The sequence below is a fragment of the Lithobates pipiens genome, unplaced genomic scaffold, assembly GCF_037356315.1.
Source record: "Lithobates pipiens isolate NorthernLeopardFrog02 unplaced genomic scaffold, aLitPip1_a1.2 Scaffold_16, whole genome shotgun sequence".
In the NCBI taxonomy this organism is placed as follows: domain Eukaryota; kingdom Metazoa; phylum Chordata; class Amphibia; order Anura; family Ranidae; genus Lithobates; species Lithobates pipiens.
In genome coordinates, this window is record NW_027507748.1 from 322355265 (window position 1) to 322378438 (window position 23174).

At 45.0% G+C, this 23174-nt stretch overlaps 1 protein-coding gene across 2 annotated transcripts in view; it reads right to left on the reverse strand.

Moving 5' to 3' along the window:
* The window catches only part of AGO3 (argonaute RISC catalytic component 3), a 210676-nt gene that overhangs the window by 45679 nt on the left and 141823 nt on the right, over nucleotides 1-23174 (reverse strand). For both annotated transcript variants that reach the window (XM_077481720.1, XM_077481719.1), the window contains exons 12-13: nucleotides 19548-19732; nucleotides 7360-7519 (exon numbers count right to left, since the gene is read on the reverse strand). In XM_077481720.1, coding sequence (XP_077337846.1) covers nucleotides 7360-7519; nucleotides 19548-19732 — 345 coding nt within the window. The remainder of the gene's footprint in view (nucleotides 1-7359; nucleotides 7520-19547; nucleotides 19733-23174) is intronic.

Consider the following 23174-nt stretch of genomic DNA (forward strand, 5'->3'; position numbering starts at 1 on the left):
TCAGTCAAGTAATTGCCAGACCATTGTTCCTAATTTTTACCCTACAGTCTACTGACTGGAATGGTACCAGCAGATTGGAGAAAAGCCAATGTAGCACCAATATTAAAAAAGGGCCCAAAATAAATCCCTAGGAATTACAGACCAGTTAGCCTAACATCAATAGTATGTAAACTCTTGGAGGGCATAAGGGACTATATACAAGATTATAGTAATGAGAACAGTATCATTAGCAGTAATCAGCATGGATTCATGAAGAATCTTGCCAAACCAATCTATTAACCTACTATGAGGAGTTGAGTTGCCATCTAGATAAAGGAAGGCCCATGGACGTGGTGTATCCAGATTTTGCAAAGGCATTTGACACCGTTCCCCATAAACATTTACTGTACAAAATAAGGTCCATTGGCATGGGGTGAGTACATGGCTACAAGTGCGAGTTCAGAGGGTGGTGATGAATGGGGAGTACTCGGAATGGTTAGGGGTGGGTAGTAGGGTCCTCCAGGGTTCTGTGCTGGGACCAATCCTATTTAATTTGTTCATAAATTAAATGTTAAATGTTCATAAATGACCTGGAGGATGGGGTAAACAGTTCAATCTCTGTATTTGTGGACAATACTAAGCTAAGCAGGGCAATAACTTCTCTGCAGGGTGGGGAAACCTTGCAAAAAGATCTGAACAAATTAATGGAGTGGGCAACTACATGGCAAATGAGGTTTAATGTAGAAAAATGTAAAATAATGCATTTGGGTGGCAAACATATGAATGTAATCTATACATTGGGGGAGAACCTCTGGAGGAATCTAAGATGGAAATGGACCAGGGGGTCCCAGTAGATGATAGGCTCAGCAATGGCATGCAATGCCAAGCTGCTGCTAACAAAGCAAACAGAATATCAGCATGCATTAAAAAGGGGATCAACTCCAGAGATAAAGCAATAATTCTCCCGCTATACAAGATTCTGGTCCGGCCGCACCAAGAGTATGCTGTCCAGTTCTGGGCACCGGTCCTCAGGAAGGATGTACTGGAAATGGAGTGAGTACAAAGAAGGGCAACAAAGCTAATAAAGGGTCTGGAGGATATTAGTTATGAGGAAAGGTTGCGAGCACTGAACTTATTCTCTCTGGAGAAGAGAGGCTTGATAGGGGATAGGATTTTAATATACAAATATACTGGTGACCTCACAATAAGGATAAAACTTTTTCACATAAGGGAGTTTAACAAGACTCATGGCCACTCATTAAAATAAGAAAAGTGGTTTAACCTTAAACTACATAGAGGGTTCTTTACTGTAAGAGTGGCAAGGATGTGGAATTCCCTTCCACAGGCGGTGGTCTCAGTGGGGAGCATTGATAGTTTCAAGGAACTATTAGATAAGCACCTGAATGACTACAACATAAAGGGATATACAATGTAATAATGACATATAATCACACACATGGGTTGGACTTGATGGACTTGTGTTTTTTTTTGAACATCACCTACTATGCAACGAAAAATTTCCCCGACTCTCGAGGCTGAATTTGTGATTCACTAGGCTAGGGATAACCTGATCTTGGGTATCATGCACACGTGATTGTGCAAAGGATGTGTCTTGTCAAACACAGCCAGAATGTTGAAATTGCAATGGTCTGAGGTGCAAGTGGGTGAAGGTACCTGAAGAAAGGCCAAACAAACTCAGAACTCTCATGCCAAAGCAGCAAGTATGCTTTAAGTGTATAGCCCAGTGCTATTAGTGTTCTCAAACTTAATACTAAGTATTACTAGTAATAAGTAAAGGTTCTAAAGCACCAAACAATTGGAATTATACATGAACAATTGAAATGATAACATTCATATAATATAGAGCCCACTCTGCAACAATTTCTTGGAAATAACATGCTCGGTGCAATATGGGTTTAACTAGTTCAGCTCTTTGGACAAGCTGGGGATGGGGTCTTTGGAAGAGTGAGGGGATAAAGCACCAGCTAATGGCTGCAATGGCAGTAGCTCTACAGCCGTCTCCCCGTTTGAAAGTGATCTGCCGGCTGTACAGTGCAGGTGTTAAAGTATGCCCCTGCTGCTGGAAATCCCCCCCACTGCTCATACTGGGAGTCCGGGACCACGTGCAGCCGTTTCAGGATGGCGAATGGGAGGAAACTGAGGGGCATCTGTCCCTTGATTTCCTCTACACTAACTGATACCAGAAGAGATGATCACTGTCACTTGCGGTTTCAGAGCTTCCATTACCTGACCAGTACAGCCAGGGGAGCATCTAACAGCAGATATCTGCTTGATTAGATGCTTTGGAGGGCAGGGGAGACATTGGGGTCTAATGTCTTCAAAAAGAGTACCTGTCACCTGCCCAATACCATCACATGGGGTTTTGTTAACCCCTTGTGAAAGCAATAAAGATACATTTAAACAACAACAACAATAATAATGTTTATTAAAAAAGTAAACAAAAAAAAGGTTATTGCAACAATCATTGCCCCACACACACCCACAGATGCAAACGTATGCCCAGGTTGTTTACATGCATGGAAATCACGATTGCACCACGTGAGGTATTGCCACGAACGTAAGAGTGAAATCAATAATGCTAGCACCAGAGATTTTATATATATATATATATATATATATATATATATATATATATATATATATATATATATATATATATATATATATATATATATATTGCGCATCAGCTTTTCAAACACAATTTTTTGGGAATATAAAACACTTGCACACAAACACAATACCCAATTTTTGGTAAACTGTAAAAGATGATGTCATGCTGAGTAAATAGATTCTCCACATATCATAATTTAAAATTGCGTATTGGAATGGTGCCATAGCAGGTTACCAGTTTAGAGTTACAGTGGAGGTCTGGTGGTAAAATTATTGCTCTTGTTCTGACGTTCGCGATGATACCTCATGTTTGGTGCGATCACCGTTTACATATGCGCGTGGGACTTGCGTATGCGTTTGCATTTGCGTATAATCACGGGGGCGGGGGGGGCTTTACATTTTTTTTCCCATTTTTCTTATATAATCTTAAGATATTTTTTTTACACAGTTTTTTCATTTTTTATATTAACTTTAATACCATCACAAGGGGTGAACAACATCCCTTGTGACAGCATGGGCCGTGACAGGTCCTCTTTACAGATTTGATGCTTTGACAGTTTGGTTGAGAGCACAATGGGCATCTCCAAATATGCAAACTCTCAATGTCTCTACTTTTACAGCAAATAGTGTCATAATAGAGGATGAAAAAAATATCTTAAACCACTTGATTATTTCAATATCTTTATTACAGAGATATTTATGGAATATTTGATTAAGCAAACTAACTTAGATGCCAACCAATTCCTACCTGCCAAACTCTCCTCTTTTTTTAAGCTTCAAAAATGGAAGTCCAAAATGTACCTGAAATTGAATTATTTTGGGGGCTGATATTTAATATCTGCCTTACTTGGAGGTCACAAATAAAGCTGTATGGTTCAAGCAGTCAATATGCTGCACTCTATATATATCTATCACATATATATTCTGCCACAATGAGCAGGATACAGTATTAGACAATAACTTTTTTTACATTTTAATAACACACAAAACCACAGTATATCCATGTTTCTGTAGCCAAGGCAGGCAGATCATGAATCATATGAGGGGTGGATACCACCCCTCATACGCATCGTTTCCCGTAAAACACCACAGCATCCTGTTTCAGTACTCCTTCTGAACAAATCTAGCAAAGTATGCTTTGGAGTGGGTCCCTTTCCAAGAGAGTGACTACAGAAGCTGTCTCTTGGCATTGGGGCAAAAAACTTGGATAGAAGATAGTCCAGGATCAGTGGTCAGAGGAAGAAAGGAGAAAATCCTTGAAATGTAGAGAGAAGAGTAGAGTCTGCAGAGCACTTCAGGTTTTCCAGGAGGGGATCAAAGGGTTATCTTCAGATTCTATCATACGATATCATCACTATGGGCTTCATCATCCAGGAGGATACCCAAAGCCTTTAGCTGACGGATGGTATTAGCAGGGGAGATTATCTCTTGAGCAGAAAAGATTTTTACCATCAGGCTGATCAAGGCGAGTGGTCCCCTTCACCTAGAGATTTTTCAGGATCTAGTGGATCATTGGGGTCAGCCCGAAGTGGATCTGTTCGCATCCAGGAAAACTGCAAAGGCAGATCTCTTTCTAGGATTCACGAAAAGCATCCTTGGGAGTAGATACAGTGCAGAACATCTGGCTCTACAGACTCTGTTATGCATTCCCCCCTATATAACTTCTACTACATAAGCTACTACAGATCAGGCACATTTCATTCTTTTTAGCCCTATTGGCTAAATAGGGATTCATTTACACTCCTCCATTCCCTGGCAGAGGGCCCTCTATGGATACGTTGTCAGACCAGATCTGGTTTCGCCGGGGACCAGCCTGCACCCCCAGGTTCAAAGCTTGAAACTAGCCACTTGGGCTTCTAAAGAAGAAATCTTAAGACAGTAGGGAGTCTGGAATCCAGTCACAAAGGCCATATACGTAAATCATGGATGGAAAAGGACAATCATTTTTCCTTTAACATACTAACCATTTTGGAATTTTTACAAGATGGGGTGGACAGAGGATTGATCATCAGCACCTTAGAGGTCCAGGCTGCAGTCCCAAGTGTATTTGGCAAAGATCTTTCTTGGAAGATTCTCTTTTCCTACTTTTTTTTTAGGGCCTTGTCTCATAAAAGGCCAGCTACAATAAAATCGTGCCCCAGCTAGGATCTGTCCTTAATTTTGCAAGGTGTAAGCCAGTCTCCATTTGGGCCAATTACAGGTGGTACTATCAAATCTTTCATGCTGAAAACAGTGTTCTTAACTGTCATTCTTTCTGGCCACAGAATAAAAGAGCTTCAAGCCCTCTTAAACAAAAAGCCCTTTTGACAGTCTGAGAAGACTGGGTTATCTTAAAAACAGATCTAGGTTTTCTCCCATAGAATTTGTCCTACAGAACACAAGACATTGTTCTACTTTCCTTCTGTACAAATCCATCTAAGGACGGAGAGAAAGTTCAGTGTCTTGGATGCTGGAAGATGTTACCATCTTACCTTGATGCAACCAAACACTTTCATCTTCACAGGCTTTGTTTGTTCGTGTTGCAGATAGACACAGAGGTGAACAAGTCTCTAAACTGTTCGACCTTGGCATGATGGATCAGATATTTTGGAATCTTAGAGGTATGAATAGAGATTCACCTGGCTACGCATTCTACACTAAAGCTTAAGCAGCTGCTTAGGCAGAAAGAACTGGTGCCACCCCAGAACAGATTTGTAGGGCAACCCTGTGGTCTTTTAGTTTAGTTTTTTTTAGCATTCATAAACCACAAGTTGTACCTGTTACCAAGTCAAGATCAGGCTTTTGGATGCAAGTTCCAAGCAATGGTCCCACCATAGCTGGTAAGTTTTCAGATTTCATCTCAAAGGCTGTCCTTGGAAGGACAGCCAATTTCACATCCTGTTGTTCTTACATGGTGGTGGTTTTATTATGTATATATGTTTTAGGTCTGTCTTTAGGTTCTCACTTATAATGAAGTGTGTGTGTGGAGGACGGTCTTTTAAATCCCAATCCAGCAATTTGTTTCCTGTACTGGGGAGGAGATCCATGTCTCAGAGGCTGTCCGAGAGGACTACTGGAAACAGTTACTGGTAATTATAGCTCTGATTATTAAATCGCCAGTCTCCTAAATTTGCAGTATAGGTTGCCTTATGACAGCACAGTCACTTCACAATAGATCAAAGCAGGCACTGTGAATATGATTGCTGCCTGCAGTCCAAAGGGAATAGCATCAGGTGCTGGTAGAGTTTACATCGTCTCTCCCTGCCCGATGCTACCCATTCATAATAACACCACTCTTTGTTTTAGTGAGGCTCTTTGCCCATGTCTAGCCTCTAATCTCAATGCTCACTTATTCAGTGATTATTACATTCAGCTTAAAAATGTATAACAGTGCCACCAGAGTTCTTGCAGTTGTACATCAACCTTGTGCTCACTTGTTTATTTTGAATGAATAGCATGGTCACTTCAGTTGCTGTGGCATACTGCAGACAGTAAAATTCTGATTTATTTCGCATCATCAAGCAACAACTAAAGAAAAGCTTTCTTATCCCCAGCCTACACATCAGCCTTGGCTTTTGGAAATTGACGGGAGGGGGTAAAAAGTACTCCTGTCATTGCTGCATGATGATGCTTGGTAATAAATAAAGCAGAATTTCTCCACTGCAATGAAGCAAGCATAAAAGCTTAGAATGCTGGAAAAATGGAAAGTGCATTTGAGAATCATTAAGAGGGAGATCAGTCATCTCTTGAAGCCCAAGGGTCTTTGAGGACTGTGTGGGCGATTGTGCAAACAGCTGTAGTATTCCGCTGTAAGGGTTTTTCACATGGATTGCAGCCCTTGCTCCTGTCTAAAAAGGAGATGATCCATGATGGATTTTATTTCAGAGAGCAGAACAGGAGTACAGGCTTTCAGGAAGCGATACTACTACTTTTTTTTTGCAGCCATAAAGGGAGTTTGAAAGGTAATATTGCACTGCAACTGAGAGCCTAGCATTTGGCTCCCGATTGAAGAGCAGCCCCTATTCAGATGGCAAAAATTACACCCCAGTACGGCCTCCAAACATGACATTGGTATAACTTTTGCCACAGGCGGAGCATGTGTACAACCCCATTTGGCAACCGTAGCAGCATAAGGGTGTGGCTGTAAAACCACTGCTTAACCTATGTTTACAGCTCTCCTAAATGGCCTACGTGAACGAGTCTTAAGTGCTATAACACTGACAGAGCTATTCATCCAAAATAATCAGTCAGCAAGTGACTGCACTGGTAGTTTGATGGGGGGGGGCAATAGGAAGGTGGGAAATTGTTAAGGTGCAAGACCCTGATCTTCTACGGCCTTGCTCAGAGATATTAGCGTTGATTTACTAAAGAACAGTCAACTACAGATGTGGGTAGGGAAGAGAAGGATGAATAGATAACTCTAAATAAGCAGCAGGGCATGCCTAAATATGCAGGAGGCTACATATAGCCTTCCTGGTAATCCCTTACCCAAAGGCTGCTTTGAGACTCTGGATAGAGACCCTGTTATGATGCTATGGACTTAGAGATTAGAATTTCATTAGGGAGCAAAGAATGCAGAAATCAATTATTAAGTACATAGGTGTGGAGAAGAAGGCTTAAAAATGTTAGACAGTAAAGAGAGAGGCACCAAGCTGCTAATAGTGTAGCAAGTTTTATTAGTAAAAAGTGTTAAAATACAAAGGTGGAGGTGTGGCCAGACCAGGAACAAATTTAAAAGTGCACATAAAACAAATAAAAACATTTTCTTACCGTTGGTGTGGAACTAGGATATTGTTAATTCCTCCCAATTTTACATTAATTTTTAGGCACAAATTTGAGAGTGTTTGGGGAGATGTTTTTATTACATTCTTCACTTGGACACACTGAGTAGCCATACCCAGCAATGTGTCTCCAACACGCTTTACCTCCGCTGAGGGGGATAAAAAAACAAAAACAATAATAATTAGTGGTACAGTGAGAAAATTAGTGACTTAGCTGCAAATACACCTTTATATTACCAGCCCCAAAGAAAACAGCAACAGCAGGATACCTCATAAAATATGTTTAACCGCCAAGCAGCATAAGTGCCAGCATCTGGTTTAACCACCTCAAGTCCATACACTTCGGACTATCGCTTGTATTACTGTCTTTTGCCACAGTGGATTACATCCCCTTTTCCTATATCTCCTTATATATTATATACATTTCCTATTTTCCTTATATATGTGTGTATATATTTTTTGTATGTTTTTTATAACTATAATAAAAATATATATATTTTTTATACCTTTGTGCAATAATATATAGGTCTGGAGTTGGCCGCTTAACGCCCACAATTCTTTCTCTTCCTCCTCCATTATACACACTTTAACCCCCTTCCAGTTTAGGCCAAATTTCGTTTTTCAGTACTGTCACACTTTGAAAGACAGCCATGCAACACTTTACCCAAATTACATTTTTATCACTTAGACCTCTTTCACACTGAGGCGCTTTACAGGCGCTACATCGCTAAAAATAGCGCCTGCATAGCGCCTGTAAAGAGCAGCTCCCGTATCTCCAGTGGGATAGCCCGAGGGCTTTCACACTGGTGTGGTGCGCTGGCAGGACACTAAAAAACTTCCTGCTGGCACATGGAGTGAGCTCCGGCCGACCATCCACTAAAACCGATCCTTGCCCTGCAGTTACCGCACATAGAGGTACCTAACCCCGAGCGCACGGACCCGGGAGGGGATGACCAAGGGCAGGGGTAGCTCCGGCAGCCGCAGAACCCCCGCATCGGCCAAAACGAAGCCGCGGCCTAGTTCCGGCCTATCTCCAGACCCGAAGCCTGCGGCCCGCATGGCGTCTCCGCCGGAAGACCCAGACCCGGCGCTGTCGGAGCAGTCCAACTTCGTGGCGCTGATGCAAGCCATAACGACCTGCCAGTCTGCCCTGACGGGTAAGATAGAATCAGTGCAGCTAGACATTAGCCTCATCCGGAGGGACATGGACTCATTCCACACCCGGCTGACTGAAGTGGAACGCCGTGTGGGCGAATCCGAGGACGTGCCGCGGGACCACTCTGGGACACTCAGGACACTGCAGACCAGGGTGAAAATACTGGAAAACAGAGCGGAAGATTCCGAAAATAGAAATCGGAGGAATAATCTCCGTATTGTGGGACTGCCAGAGGGGGCGGAAGGTGCGGACCCCCATACTTTTACTGAAGATCTGCTCCGTGCGCTTCTGCCTCAAGCGCAATTTTCGCGGTTCTTCACTGTGGAGAGGGCGCACAGAATGCCTGCCGTCCGGGCCATCCCGGGGGCTCCTCCACGCACGTTCATTCTCCGTTTGCTCCACTTCAGGGACCGCGACCTGGTGCTGCGGGAGGCCCGCAAGGTGGAGGCTCTTACCTATGAAGGGGCGCGCCTGATGATCTTTCCGGACTACTCCATTGACACTCAGAAGCTACGCCGGTCCTTTGACCAGGTTAAAATGAACCTCCGCAACAGGCGCATTAAGTACAGCATGCTGTTCCCGGCCTGACTTCGGGTGCAAGATGGCGAAACGGTCCGTTTCTTCACCTCACCGGATGATGCTGCGGCCTGGCTGGACACATTACCACGGAATCGGGAGGATCGGTGAGCTGCCCCTGAGGTGCTGTGTGACTGTTATGCTCCCATTTCTTCTATGCACTTTGCTCTGAACCTCCTACAGACTTGTTGGTGAGGGCAGGCTTGGACCCCGTTTCATTGCTGGGGAGGTGATGCTGCCCGGCTGGCTCTTTATTGCCCCTGTTGTGCCCAGCCGGCTCGGACTCTGACTCCTACCTGCTGATGGAGCTCTGTCACAACACCCCCCCCTCCCCCTTCCTTCCCCTTTCATTTTTTCTTTGTTCTCCTTTTGAACATTGTTTTTCGTTTATTTGTTTGAAATGGTTCTCCCCTTTTTTAAGACTGCGCCCCCGGTCCTGGCCGGGTGAACTTATATAAGAATGCCTCTGCAGGGCCCTTTTATCCGGAAGATGGATTGGACCGGACTTGCAGTGCTGCGACTGTGGCACTCATGGTGCTCATCTTTCCATGCACCCCCATGGTAGATGCCAGGGAAGTTTGGGGGGTGATGTCGGGGTGGGGGGGAGGGAGGGGAAATTATTGTTCATGTGTTCAATTGGTCTTTCTTCATACAGTGTCCTCATTTTTTCTATGTGTAGCTGGGGTCAGGTTCTTGGTACGTTCTTTCAGTGTCGACAGGGGAGTGATGGGAGGGTCTACTTTCTGTTATGGGGGGTGGGGGTCCCGGGGGGGGGGGGGGGGGGGGTTGGGGGAGGTTGAGGTGTACAGGATATCGGGCAGGCCCCTGGGTGGCAGGTTGCTGTTCCGGGGACACCGTCTGTTTTTATGGGGGGGAAGGATTATGGCTCCATTGACCATCTTGTCCTGGAACGTACGGGGCCTAAATTCTAAGCTCAAGCGTTCCCTGGTGTTCACGTATGTTAAGAAATACTCCCCACAGATTTGTATACTACAGGAGACCCATCTGACTGGTGGGAAGACGCTGGCCCTTAAAAAGCCCTGGGTTGGGGCGTATTACCACTCTACCTACTCTGTATATGCCAGGGGGGTCAGTGTTCTGGTGCATAGATCTCTCCAGTTCAGCCTGCTTGATCTCCATTTGGATCCGGGTGAACGGTATGTAGTACTCCATGCCGTGTGCAATGGACTGGAGATGCTCCTGATAGGTATTTATGTGCCCCCGCCAGCTACCATGGAGCTCCTGACTAAGTTGACCCCTATAATGGCACTCTACCCTGGCGCTGGGGTGTTGTTGGCGGGAGACTTCAATATGACCCCGAACCCGTCCCTGGATAGACTCCGGATGGGTATGGGCCAGAGTTCCCCACTTTTGAAATGGATGGAATTATATGGGCTCACTGATATCTGGCGGTGGAAACACCCTACTGACAGGCAATACACATGTCACGCAGCCACTTATGGCTCATTTTCGAGGATCGACCTGCTGTTGGCGGACGCTTTGTTGTTACCCCGCACTGTGGATGTAGGGATTTTGCCCAGAGGCATATCTGATCACGCTCCTATGCTGCTGCGGCTCGAGGTGGGCCACAACCCGGGGCCCGCCTTATGGCGGCTCTCTGGATACTGGGTGGCGGATGAGCGGGTTGCCCCGGGGGTTGAGGCAGAGCTAGGGTCCTATTGGGGGTTGAACAGAGGTACCGCGGCTTCCACGGTGCTCTGGGATGCCTTCAAGGCTTATGCCAGAGGCCAGTACCAGCTTTCCATTTCCAAGGCCAGGAAGAATTCTAGACGGGCATTGGAGGAAGCGGAAAAAAAGGCACAGGAGCTGGAGAGGTCTTACACGATGGGGGGCGACGGAGCGACCTATGCTGCCAATCGGCTCATAGGGAGATCTCCTTGCTTAGGACGGAGGGTAGCAGGAAGATGTTGTTGGCCCAAACACAACACATCTTCGAACAGGGGGAGAAGACGGGCAGACTTCTGGCCTGGCTGGCCAAGGAGAGGGCCTCGGTAGCGCATATAGCCAGAATTAAGGGGGAGCAGGGGGGAGATGTTATCGGATCCCTTTCAAATTAATGATAGATTTGTGCAATATTACAGGGCCCTATATGCCCCCAGAGAGATCTTTACCCCGGAGGCACTTGGTCAATTTTTAGACCGGGTTGATTTCCCGATGCTCTCTGATGTCGACTGTAGCCGCCTGGAGGCTCCGATCTCCCTGGAGGAGGTTCAGGTGGCTATTGCCTCCCTCAAAGTCTCCAAAACTCCGGGTCCTGATGGCCTACCAGCGGAGTTTTATAAAACCCATGCTGACGTCCTTGCACCACAGTTTCACAACTTACTTTGCACCATGCTGACGGAGGGGAACCTCCCACCCACTATGTCCGAGTCGGTGATCGTTGTTATTCCCAAACCGAATAGGGACCCTGAGTGTTGCTCCTCCTACCGCCTGATCTCGCTGCTTAATGTTGACGCAAAAATAGTGACAAAGATTTTGGCAAACAGGCTTAATTCTGTGATCTTGACCCTAGTTCATGGTGATCAAACGGGCTTTATGCCTGGCAAAGGCACTGACATTAACATCAGGCGATTGTATACTCACATCTCCAGAGCGAGGACTGGGCAAGGGCGGGGAGTCGTTGCGTCACTCGACGCGGAAAAGGCGTTCGACTCTGTGGAATGGCAGTTCCTCTGGGGGGTTTTAGAACGCTTCCACTTTGGCCCTAAATTTATATCCTGGATTAAGATGCTTTATAACAGCCCCGTAGCTAGAATTCGCACCAATGGTATGGTGTCTGAGGAGTTTTCGCTGGGCAGGGGCACGAGGCAGGGATGCCCTCTGTCCCCTGGCCTATTTGCGCTGGCAGTGGAACCCCTGGCTATACTTTTGAGGGCATCGGAGGAGTTTGAGGGGCTACGGGTGGGCCCCCTTAGGGAAAAAATATCCTTATATGCAGATGACGCCCTCCTCTACCTCCCTGACGCATCTGCCTCATTACAACAGGCCCTATATATCATGGACGAGTTTGCTTCCTTCTCAGGGATTAGGATCAACTGGGATAAATCCTTGCTATTCTCACTCTCTCGGAACCCCCGGGATATGAGCACGCCGACGCCCCTGAAATTTGTTCAACAATTTCGCTACTTAGGGATAGTGGTGCGAGGGGACCCCAAACAATATTTAGACGATAATGTATACCCAATCCTAGATGATCTGATTGCCAAATGCCAAATGTGGAAGTCTTTGCCTTTGTCACCGGTGGGCAGAATCAACCTTTTAAAAATGACCTTCTTGACAAAGTTCTTGTATGTTTTTCGGAACACCCCTACCCTGATCTAGAACTCCTCCTTTCTGAAGGTAGATCGAGTGACCACTGCGTTCATTTGGGCCGGAGCGGTGCCCAGGGTGGCGAGGACTGCCCTCCAGCTACCCTTGTCTGCTGGGGGGCTGGCCTTGCCGTGCCTGAAAAAATATTACTGGGCGGCGGTGCTAGTCACGGTGCGGTGGTGGTTTGTGCAATCGAGGTCCAACCCGGCGGTCAACTTGGAGGCGGCAATTCTGGGGTCTTATGCTGCACTTAGTAATCTAGTCTTTAGAGGCCCTAGGGCCCATCCAGCCATCACGTCCGCTATGACAACGACGGTGCAGGTGTGGATGCAGGTGTTGATGAAACTTGGTGGCCCTTTAGATGTCTCACCCCATATGCCGTTGTGGGGCAATCCGCAGTTGCAGCACTTGCACTCTGTCCCAGACCCAGCGTTGTGGGCCAAATATGGTATTACGACCCTACAGCATGTTATGCCTAGGGGGTTCTCCTAGATTTTGACACCCTAAAAGCGGAATTCGGGCTACCAAATAAAATGTTTTTTCGATACCTGCAGCTGCGCCATGCGACGCGGGCCCAATTCCCGGACAGGATCTCCATATGTTCACACCAGATTGAGAAGTTCCTAATTTCCAAGCAAGCGGATCGTATTCTTTCATCCCTCTACCTTAGGCTCTCCACTTCGAAGCCCGTGGAGGAGACTGAGCTTTTCTGCAAGTGGAGGTCTGACCTCCCGTCTCTGAGGGGGGAGGATTGGACAGAGGGGATTCAGAATTATATCCCCTCGATGATCTCGGCACGGGATAGGTTTATTCAACTGAAGTTTATCCATAGGGCCTACTACACTCCACAGAGACTAGCGAGAATATACCCATTGTGCTCTGATAGGTGCCCGAAATGTTGCATGGCAGTTGGGACATTCATGCACGTAGTGTGGGACTGCCCAGTTATTCAGACCTTCTGGAGGGAGGTGGTGGGGGTTCTGAACTCGGTGGGGGGTCTCGCGTTGGGACTTGTATTTGTATTTTATGCGGCATTCTATGCCAGGAAGACCATCTTGCTTAACTGGAAGAAAGCTGACCCCCCTGGGATCTCCCAATGGAAAGGGCTGATTGACTCTGCTCTTCCTCTATACAAATTGACGTATATGAGTCGAAAATGTCCGTCTAAATTTGACAAAATTTGGGGCTGCTGGGTGGGAGTGTAATTATTGTAGTCTGATGTTGGCGTGGAAGTAGGGTTTGTGGCAATCTCTTATCACCTGCTAGAATGTGGTTATTGGGGGGGGAAGAATGATCTATATATTGCTGATGAATGCTTTTTTACTGTGAGCCGTATTCGGGCTCCTGACTTCTGTTCCCCCCCCCCCCTCCCTCTCTCTCCTCCTCTTCCCCCTTTTTCATCTATTTCCCCTTTTTTGGTTTTATCTCCTATCCTCTTCTTTTGACCTGATCCCGTTGATATGTAATGACTGAGAAACTGATTGTACACTGAACACTGTATTTTGTTTGTATTGTACGATGCGCTGTTGTATTGTACCAATAATTTTCTCCTTAAAGGAGGCAAAGAAAAACGTACCTGTTAAAAAAAAAAAAAAAAAAAAACTTCCTGCTAGCAGCATCTTTGGAGAGGTTGAAAACAACGGGGCAGCACAGCTATACCACCAGTACAGCGCTTTGCGGTGGTTTTAACCCTTTCTTGGCCGCTAGCGTGGGGGGGTAAAAGCTTCCCGCTAGACAAAATTGACGGTAAATTGGCGCCAATGCACCCACCCACATGCCCCAGTGTGAAAGGGGCCTTCGTGAGACAGATAGAGCTTCCCTTTAGTGAAAATTAATCACTACTGCGGATCTCCGTAAGTCGGGTCGGGGGTGCCGCAGACTCGATCGCCGTGTGGATACCCGTGATTGGGGAGGAAGAATGGGTAGATGCTAATGTTCTACCTAGTGACAGTGTCACTTATCTCTGCTCCCTGTGATCGGGAGCAGAGATCAGTGACGTGTCACACGTAGCCACGCCCCACACAGTTAGAAACACACCCCAGGACAAACTTAACCCTTACCCTGCCCCGTAGTGGTTAACCCCTTCACTGCCAGTGTCATTTACACAGGAATCAGTGCATTTGTATATCACTGATTTCTGTATAAATGACAATGGTCCCAAAAATGTCCGATGTGTCCACCGTAATGTTGCAGTCACGATAAAAATTGCTGATTGCCATCATTACTAGTAAAAAATAAAAATAAATAAATAAAAATGCCATAAAACTATCCCCTATTTTGTAAACGCTATAACTTTTGCGTAAACCAATCGATAAAAAAAAAAAAAAAAAAATTGCAATAATCGTTTAACAAAAATATGTAGAAGAATATGTATCGGCCTAATCTGAGGGAATTTTTTTTTTTAATATATATTTTTGGGGGATATTTATTATAGCAAAATGTAAAAAATAATGAGTTTTTTTCAAAATTGTTGCTCTTTTTTTGTTTATAGCGCAAAAAAAATAAAAACCGCAGGGGTGATCAAATACCACCAAAAGAACGCTCTATTTCTGTGAAAAAAAGGATGTAAATTTTGTTTGGGAGCCACGGCACACGACCTCGCAATTGTGAGTTAAAGCGGAGGTCCACCCTAAAATGGACCTTCGCTCATCGGAATCCCCCCCCCCTCCGGCGCCACAATTGGCACCTTTCAGGGGGGAGGGGGGTGCAGTTACCTGGATAATCCAGGTAACTGCACCCACTTCCGGGATAGCTGTCTGCGGAAAGGGGCGTAGATTACGCCCCTTTCCGCAACTGCCCGCCCCTTTGCGCAAGTGCCCCGCTGCCTGCTGGGAAACACACAGTTCCCAGAGGCAGCGGGGACCGTCCGGATTGCGCCGCGCGGCTCGCGCATGCGCAGTAGGGAACCGAGAAATGAAGCCGAAAGGCTCCATTTCCTGATTCCCATACCCAAGATGGCGGCGGCAGCACCCGAGTATCGATCTAGAGATCGGCTTCAGGTGCCGACATCGCGGGCGCGCTGGACAGGCAAGTGTCACCATTTTAAAAGTCAGCAGCTGCAGTATTTGTAGCTGCTGACTTAAAAAAAAATAAAAAAAACCCAGAGTCCCGGCGGACTCCCGCTTTAAAATGACGCAGCGCCGAATCGCAAAATGTGCTCTGGTCAGGAAGGGGGTAAAGCGGTTAAAAGAGAAGTATGGGTTGTTGCTTTTTTGTAGATTCATACTTACCTAGGTGGATGCAGCATCAGACCGATGCTGCATCTGTCCCCCGCCGCCTCTTCCCTGAGATCTGAGCCCCCGAACATCGCAGATGGCTTGGTTCTCTCACCTCCCCGAGCGGAGAGATGCTGCCTGTCAATCAGTAGCTCTCCTGCCCTGTTCCTCCATGCTCACTGGAGTGCTGAGCTGTGGAGAGGAGGGCCATCTCAGTTCCTGAGACTGCCATCAGTCCAGGCAACTGGTGGATCCAGACTATCATTGTCGGGATAACACGCTGCAAGGACTGATTGCAGCGGCATCAGCGGAGAGCAGACTTTAGACTGCTCTCTGCTAAAAACGGGTCACAGGAGTGCAAAATGGATTGCACTCCTGTGACCCATAGGAGAAGCCCAGCCAACAAACTCAGGCTGGACTTCTCATTTAATGCTCTATTGGCACTGTTTTCAGCTACTAGGTGGGGCTGTATGTTCTCTTTAGTGAGCTCTATTCAGTTGGAGGCTGTACACATTTTTGAAATGTGTTTTTCTGGATTTATTTTTATGTTGTCCTGTCTCTCACTGTTAAAATAAACCTACCATTAAAATTATAGACTGATTATTGTGACTGCGACATTATGGCAGACACATCGGACATTTTTGACACCATTGTCATTTATACAGAAACCAGTGCTATACAAATGCACCGATTTCTGTGTAAATTACGCTGGCAGTGAAGGGGTTAACCAGGGGGTGGCAGTGTAGGGGTTAAGTGTTCCTAGGGGCATGTTACTAACTGTGGGGGGCTGGGCTTTGTGTTAGTGAACACTGATCTCGGCTCCAATCACATGGAGCAGAGATCAGTGTCACTTGTAAACAGCATCTCCCTGTTCTGCCTAGCAACAACGGCATCTCCCCGTTCAGCCGCCCCAAGAGACGATTGAGGGTATCCCCGCGGCGATCGAGTCCGCGGGACCCACGACTGGACTCACGGGGGTCCTGACCGGCACGCGATGGCAGGGCGGCATATAGAAATGGACGTACCTGTACGCCAATATGCCTGCCCGTGCCATTCTGCCGATATACATCGGTGTGCGCCGGTCGGGAAGTGGTTATTGCATCCTATGCATTAAGGTAAAAAAAAAAAAAATTGACAATACCCCCCCCCCCCCCCCCCAGCCCATCTTACTTACCCGAGCATGTTCACCTGCTGCGATTACCCCCGATGTCCTCTTCAACGCTCAGCCTGGCAGTTGACTGGCTAGAGTGGATAGACAAAGCAGCGCAGCCATTGGCTCGCGCTGCTGTCAATCACATCCAATGGAGCCAGGGGTCGTATCACAGAAGCGCTTTCGCAAGAACTAACCACCATGCGAGAGAGCTCACATGAAGGTGGTTAGTTCTTGCAGGGAGGAGCCGAGACAGCCGCCGAGGGACCCCAGAAGACCAGGTTCGGGGCCACTCTGTGCAAAGCGAGCTGCACAGAGGAGGTAAGTGTAACATGTTTGTTATTTTTAAATAAATAAAAAAAATTGTCTTTACAACCCCTTTAAAAAAAAAAAAAAAAAAAAAAAATACTGCCTGCCTAGATCCTTTCTTGAGGCCCTAAAATGCCAGAACAGTAAAAATATCCCTAAATGACCCTCTGTTGTGGAAAGAAGATAATGCAAGGTATTTAAAAGGAAGCATGGTGATTTTTTTTTTTGGTCAGTATTTTGGAAAACAAAGAAAATTAAATGCGTTTTTTTTCCCCACAAAGTTGTCATTTTAAGTAATTTCTAACACACAGCATTGACATACTTATATAATTACACCCCCCAAAACACATTCTGCAATGAGGATACCACATGTGACACTTTTTTTTACAGCCTAGATGCATAGAGGAGACCAAAGTCCAAGGAGGCATTACGGGGCATAAATTATGCATCTAATGTCTAGTGGTGAACTGAAATAGAAAATTCTGTACCGAAACTGAAAATTCAGGACGCACTTGGTCGAAAACTGAAATGGGACAGTTTTTAAAAAGTAAAATATATAAATATTTCAATAAAAAAATTAAAAAAAAATCAGAGCACTGATTAGCCCCCTCCACCCGATCTGATCCCTGCGTTAAACCCGATCCCCTGTAGCTACCATCATTAGCCGGCATCCCTCCTCTGCTGCTCACGCCGGTTTCAAGTGCTGCATGGGGCTTGGGGGGATCCAGATGTTTCCCCCTGCCAGTCAGACAGCGGCCCCCCATACTGCCCCCACACCCCTGATCCATGGCCGCTCCAAGCGGCATCTCTCCTTCCCTCCTGCTGCCTACAGCTTCTTTCTGTGCTCATTGCCACGATCTGTCAGGCAGGGGGGAGAGCTGTGTGGATGGGGGTGAAGTTGGGGCTTGGGATACATGCATTTACCAAGTCGCCCCCCCCCCCCCCCGTAGTACAGTGTATATAGGCAGCGATTGCGCCTATATCCACTGCCGTAGAGCCGTTACCAGCAGCTGACGGCTGACTGTGAGGATTAGGATCAGCTGCAGGTGGCCCAGCTAGAGGTCATGTGGCCCGAGTAGCAATCCAGCGACTTAGCTTGCATGCCCACAGAGAGTGCTCTGTGTGCCAGCTGTAGCACGCATGCCATAGGTTTGCCATCGCTGGTATAAGCACTTATTTTTTAAATGTTTTACATGGCTATATCTGCAAAAGGGGCCATCCTGTAGTGATCTAGCAGGTCTCAATTTTCTGATTAAAGTTCCACATTAGGTGCTCTAGGGGCATAAATTACAAATCTAATTTCCTGACTATTACATCTTGGAGGACCGGGAGCACCAGGAAACACTCACAAAATTACCACATTTTGGAAAAAAATGCCCAAAAGGCATTTTCTAAGATTCACATTCAAATTCACATTTTTGGAGGCCGTGGAGCACCAGGGCAGTGGAAACAACTGAGGCTGTGTATGGCTGTGGGGCCGTGATCAGGATGCTGGTATGGCCATGATCAGAACGCTGGTATGGTGTATGGCCATGATCAGGGGGAACACAGGGATCACAAAGCTTCCAGGTGTACGCTCTTTAAGCCTCTGATGCAGGGGGACATACGGGTACGGCCACCCATACCTGGGTGCATCCTGTTCAACCGTTTATGTACGATGGCCGGACAGGAAGCAGTTATTCAGAATAAATTGTAACCACATTTCATTTTTCTCTGGGTCATCTCCACTGTGATGAATTTAAAGGGTACCTCCACTTTTGTGAGAAAAAAAAAAGTAAACAGGCCATATTGTTTTAATTTATTACAAACAAGGTTTCTTTTTCGATCTGCAGCACTCCAGCATCTTCTGTAAAATTCAATGCAAAATGGCAACCTGGAGGTGTTCTGTACACATTCACTTTTAAAAATCAGTCCTGCTCAAGGCAATTAACAAAGCGATTTCTTCAGAGCAGAAACAGGTAGGATACCACAACAAAGTTTTTAAAATCCTTGCAATGTACATAAATCACCCAAAGAGATTTGTTTTTCTCAACAAAAGTGGATTTACACATCAACTTTTAACTAGAGTGATTAGGAGATGCAATCAACTTCAAAATGCATATGATCACTTTATATAAATTAGTAGGGACTAGCAATTGGCTAAATTTCAGCCATTTCTTTTAAACAGTGGCTTGTGTATTAAAAACACTCTCCATTGTCTTCCAAAAAAAAAAAAAAATGTCCCCCCCCACCCCCCAAAAAAAGGGGAAATATCGGCATTCGCAGGTGAAATTCTTTGGTGTAGGAACTTCAGGAGGACTGATTTATAGAATGGTGGCATGGAAGCTAAATCTTACGTTGTTTAATGTGGACATCACAAAGAATAGAATATAGTTCATATATGCTATAAAATTATATGCAAAAATAAGACACTAAGATAATCAAAAAGTAGGAATTCATACCATATACTGGTGTTTTTCCTGGCAGTATGACAATAATGAGCTGGAGCCCAGAGTATGTGTTTTTGAGGTGTCTGAACATTGGCTCCACACTGTCCGCGCCCTGCGCGTATTTGCAGAAGCATGGCTGACCCTGAATGGGCATCCCTGCATCCTTTGATATCTTCCTTAGCTGGTCTGTGAATCCCCTATTGGAAAATAAATATAATTAGTACATCAGGTTTGTCAAATTAATTCTAAGATAAATATTACAATACCAGCTAAAAGCAAAAAGGAAAATGAGAAGTGAATATTGCAACGGTTAGATAAAAAATAACCTTGCTTTCTCACATTAAAGCTGAAGCTTACTGAAAGCGGTATTAAACTCAAAAATGTAATATGTTATATTCCAGCTTACTAATCATTAGAAATTGCTTTGCATTAGAGGCTTTCTTGCGTCTGTTTTCACCTGGTGATCTGGTCAGTAACATGCCTTCTGTATTAGAGTGCCTACACTCCGGATTAAGGAGCGCCTTTGGACAGCAACATTGTTAGAGTGCCTTGAAAAAGTATTCATATCCCTTGAAATTTTCATGGCTCATGGTAACTCTGAAGGAACTGCAGAGGTCCACAGCTCAGGTGGGAGAATCTGTCCACAGGGCAACTATTAGTCGTGCACTCCACAAATCTGGCCTTTATGGAAAACAAGAAAGCCATAAGAAGTCCCTTTTGCGAGAAGCCATTTGGAGGGACAAAGCAAACAAAGTGCTCTGGCCAGACGAGACCAAAATGGAACTTTTCGGCCTAAACGCAAAATGCTACGTGTAGCAGAAAACTAACATTGCTCATCACCCTGAACACACATCCCCATTGTGAAACGTGGTGGTGGCAGCAACATGTTGTGGGGATGCTTTTCTTAGCAGGGACAGGGAAGCTGGTCAGAGTTGCTAGGAAGATGGATGAAGCCAAATAAAGGGCAATCTTAGAAGAAGACAGGGGCAGAGGTACACCTTTCAGTGGGACAACAACCCTAAACATACAGCCAAAGCGACAATGGAATGGTTTAAATCAAAGTATGTTCATGTGTTAGAATGTATATAGGAGAAAAAAAACACGCTTACAAATGACAAAAAAAATAAAAAGGTAAACAGCAGCAACTCAAATGTGCGACAATACAAAAAACAGCATTGTATAAAACAGTCGCAATTAACTGCCATATACAGCAGCAAACATCTAATAAAGAACAGTCCTCCTTAATTGGCAGAGAAATATGAAAGGCAGGGTGATAAGTAGACAGTAGTGCCAAAATCTTACAATTGAAATTCGTAGTCCATGTGTCCCTTCAATCGCCTGTGTAATGGACACCATATGAAACATTCACCGTTGATAAGGAATGCCTACTAACCAGATATACTGGACCTTAGAAAAGGCCAGTAACGCTTGTGGCCGATTACCCCGCCACGGCCTTTGAGTTACAAACCCACCAAAGATCTGTGGTCCTGCAGGTGATCTCTCCCGATGTTAGAAGAAAGAAAAAAAAAAACACAGCCTAGTGCACTAAGCACGGCACATACCCCCCTAGGGATATCTTCAATGAGATGGACCAGTCCGTAGCTAATTTTACATTATAATATATATATATATATATATATATATATATATATATATATATATATATTATAATTTTTTTTTTATTATTAGGAAAACTTGGCAAGTATATTGTATGTAGACAAAATATCAAACATAAGCAATTGAAACAAAAGTACTTCACAGTGCTGGTTTGAAGAAGGCTTGAAACATATGTAGTATTGAGAATAATGCCGACATGTTTCGGACTTATCAACTGCACAGCTGTCTGATTTTATTGTTCAAGCTTTCATACTTGCACATAATTTTTTTTCATTCAGCTGTTCCCACTACCTCCAGGTGCAGGGCGTTGCCATGAGCACCTGTTGTGCCCCGGCATACGCCAACCTGTACCTGGGGGAGTGGGAATGTCTACTTTTCCTGGATCCAGATGCGGCTTGTTTCTGCCGATATGTCGCTACATTGATGACATCTTGTTACTTTGGAATGGTCCAGTAGATTCATTACAAGTTTCTTCTTTTTTTGAATTCCAAAAATGCATTGAACCTTAGGTTTACTATGTCATACAGCTTTTCCAGTATATCCTTTTTAGATTTAACTATTTTTAAGGACAATAAGGGACAGCTTCAAAGTAAATTATTCAGGAAACCGACTGCAGGCAATACTATTCTGTCAGCAGCTAGCTTCCATCCCAAACCGTTACTTAACTCCATTCCGTTTGCCCAATATTTGAGAGCCCGATGGAACTGTTCAACCGATGCCTTTTTTGACCAGGAAGCTGCTCTACTCCGAGATAGGCTTCTAGCCCGTGGTTATCCTAAAAAAGTACTAAAAATAGCATACAAAAAGGCCAAGGCCAGACCAAGACGTGACCTCCTCTTTAAGAAAGGAGAAACTCAGCGCCCCCCCTTTACGTATCATTACCGCATATTGCCAACAGCATAAGCAAATAAAAAATATTTTATCTAGATATTGGCATATATACATACTACAGATAATTGCCTTGCACCATTTGTACCTATACAGCCACTTCTCACATACAGGAGAGCTCCATCCATACGCGTCAAATTGGTTAAAAGTGAATACTCCACAAGCACTTTTAATACTACCAAATTCAGAGGCACCTATCAGCGTGGGAGCTGCGGATATTGTAAATACATGGATACTACCAAAAGGGTTACCTTGCCCAATGGACAACCTTTCCGTCCACATAACTATGTTAATTGTCGCACTATTGGGGTGATTTACCTCCTGTTATGTGAATGTGGCTGTTACTATGTGGGAAAAACAAAGTTACCGCTTTGGAAGCGGATTTATCGTCATACCATTAGTATTAATACAAAAGACCCCGACTTTCCTACTGGTCGTTATTGCCGCCTAGTTCACCCTGATCTTACACCAAAAATACGGTTTCTTGCTCTGGATCATATTTCCCCCAGTACCAGAGGTGGTAATTACAATAAATTATTATTGCCACCTCACCTCCTGGCCTTAACGAGGCGTTTAATTTCAAGCCCTTTCTTGATGGCTTCCAATCTGGGGTTTGTGAACCTGATTTATGATATCTGTATTTGTTCCCTTTTTCTGTTTATGCCTCTGTTCCAATTATCTGTGTATGTTTATATGTTATACACCATTATTTGTACTGTATCATATTCCAATACCCTTTGCATCATGCTGATATTATACCAATCTTGCGATACTATCTATATAGTTATGTCTACACAAGCTTTATTTAGGTGTATATAGCATTACACCACTTTGCTGCAGACTATATTAGAAATATGTTATGTGTCTGATTTGTTCCATTGCATACATGTTGTTATTACATGTAATTTCTGCCCGCTGTACTGTGTTCTATTGTACCACCATTTATAATCTATATTTTCTGTCTGTCATTTCAGAGATGTATTGCCTTTTTACTCCTGCCTGCACTTCCCTTTGCTCACCACCAGGGTGTTATATGCTATATTTGTGGCCACAGTTTTCATATAACATCTACCAGGTGTTCCGGGTATCGCTTTCACGCTGCCCGGCGCATGGGAGACTCACAGGCCCCTATAG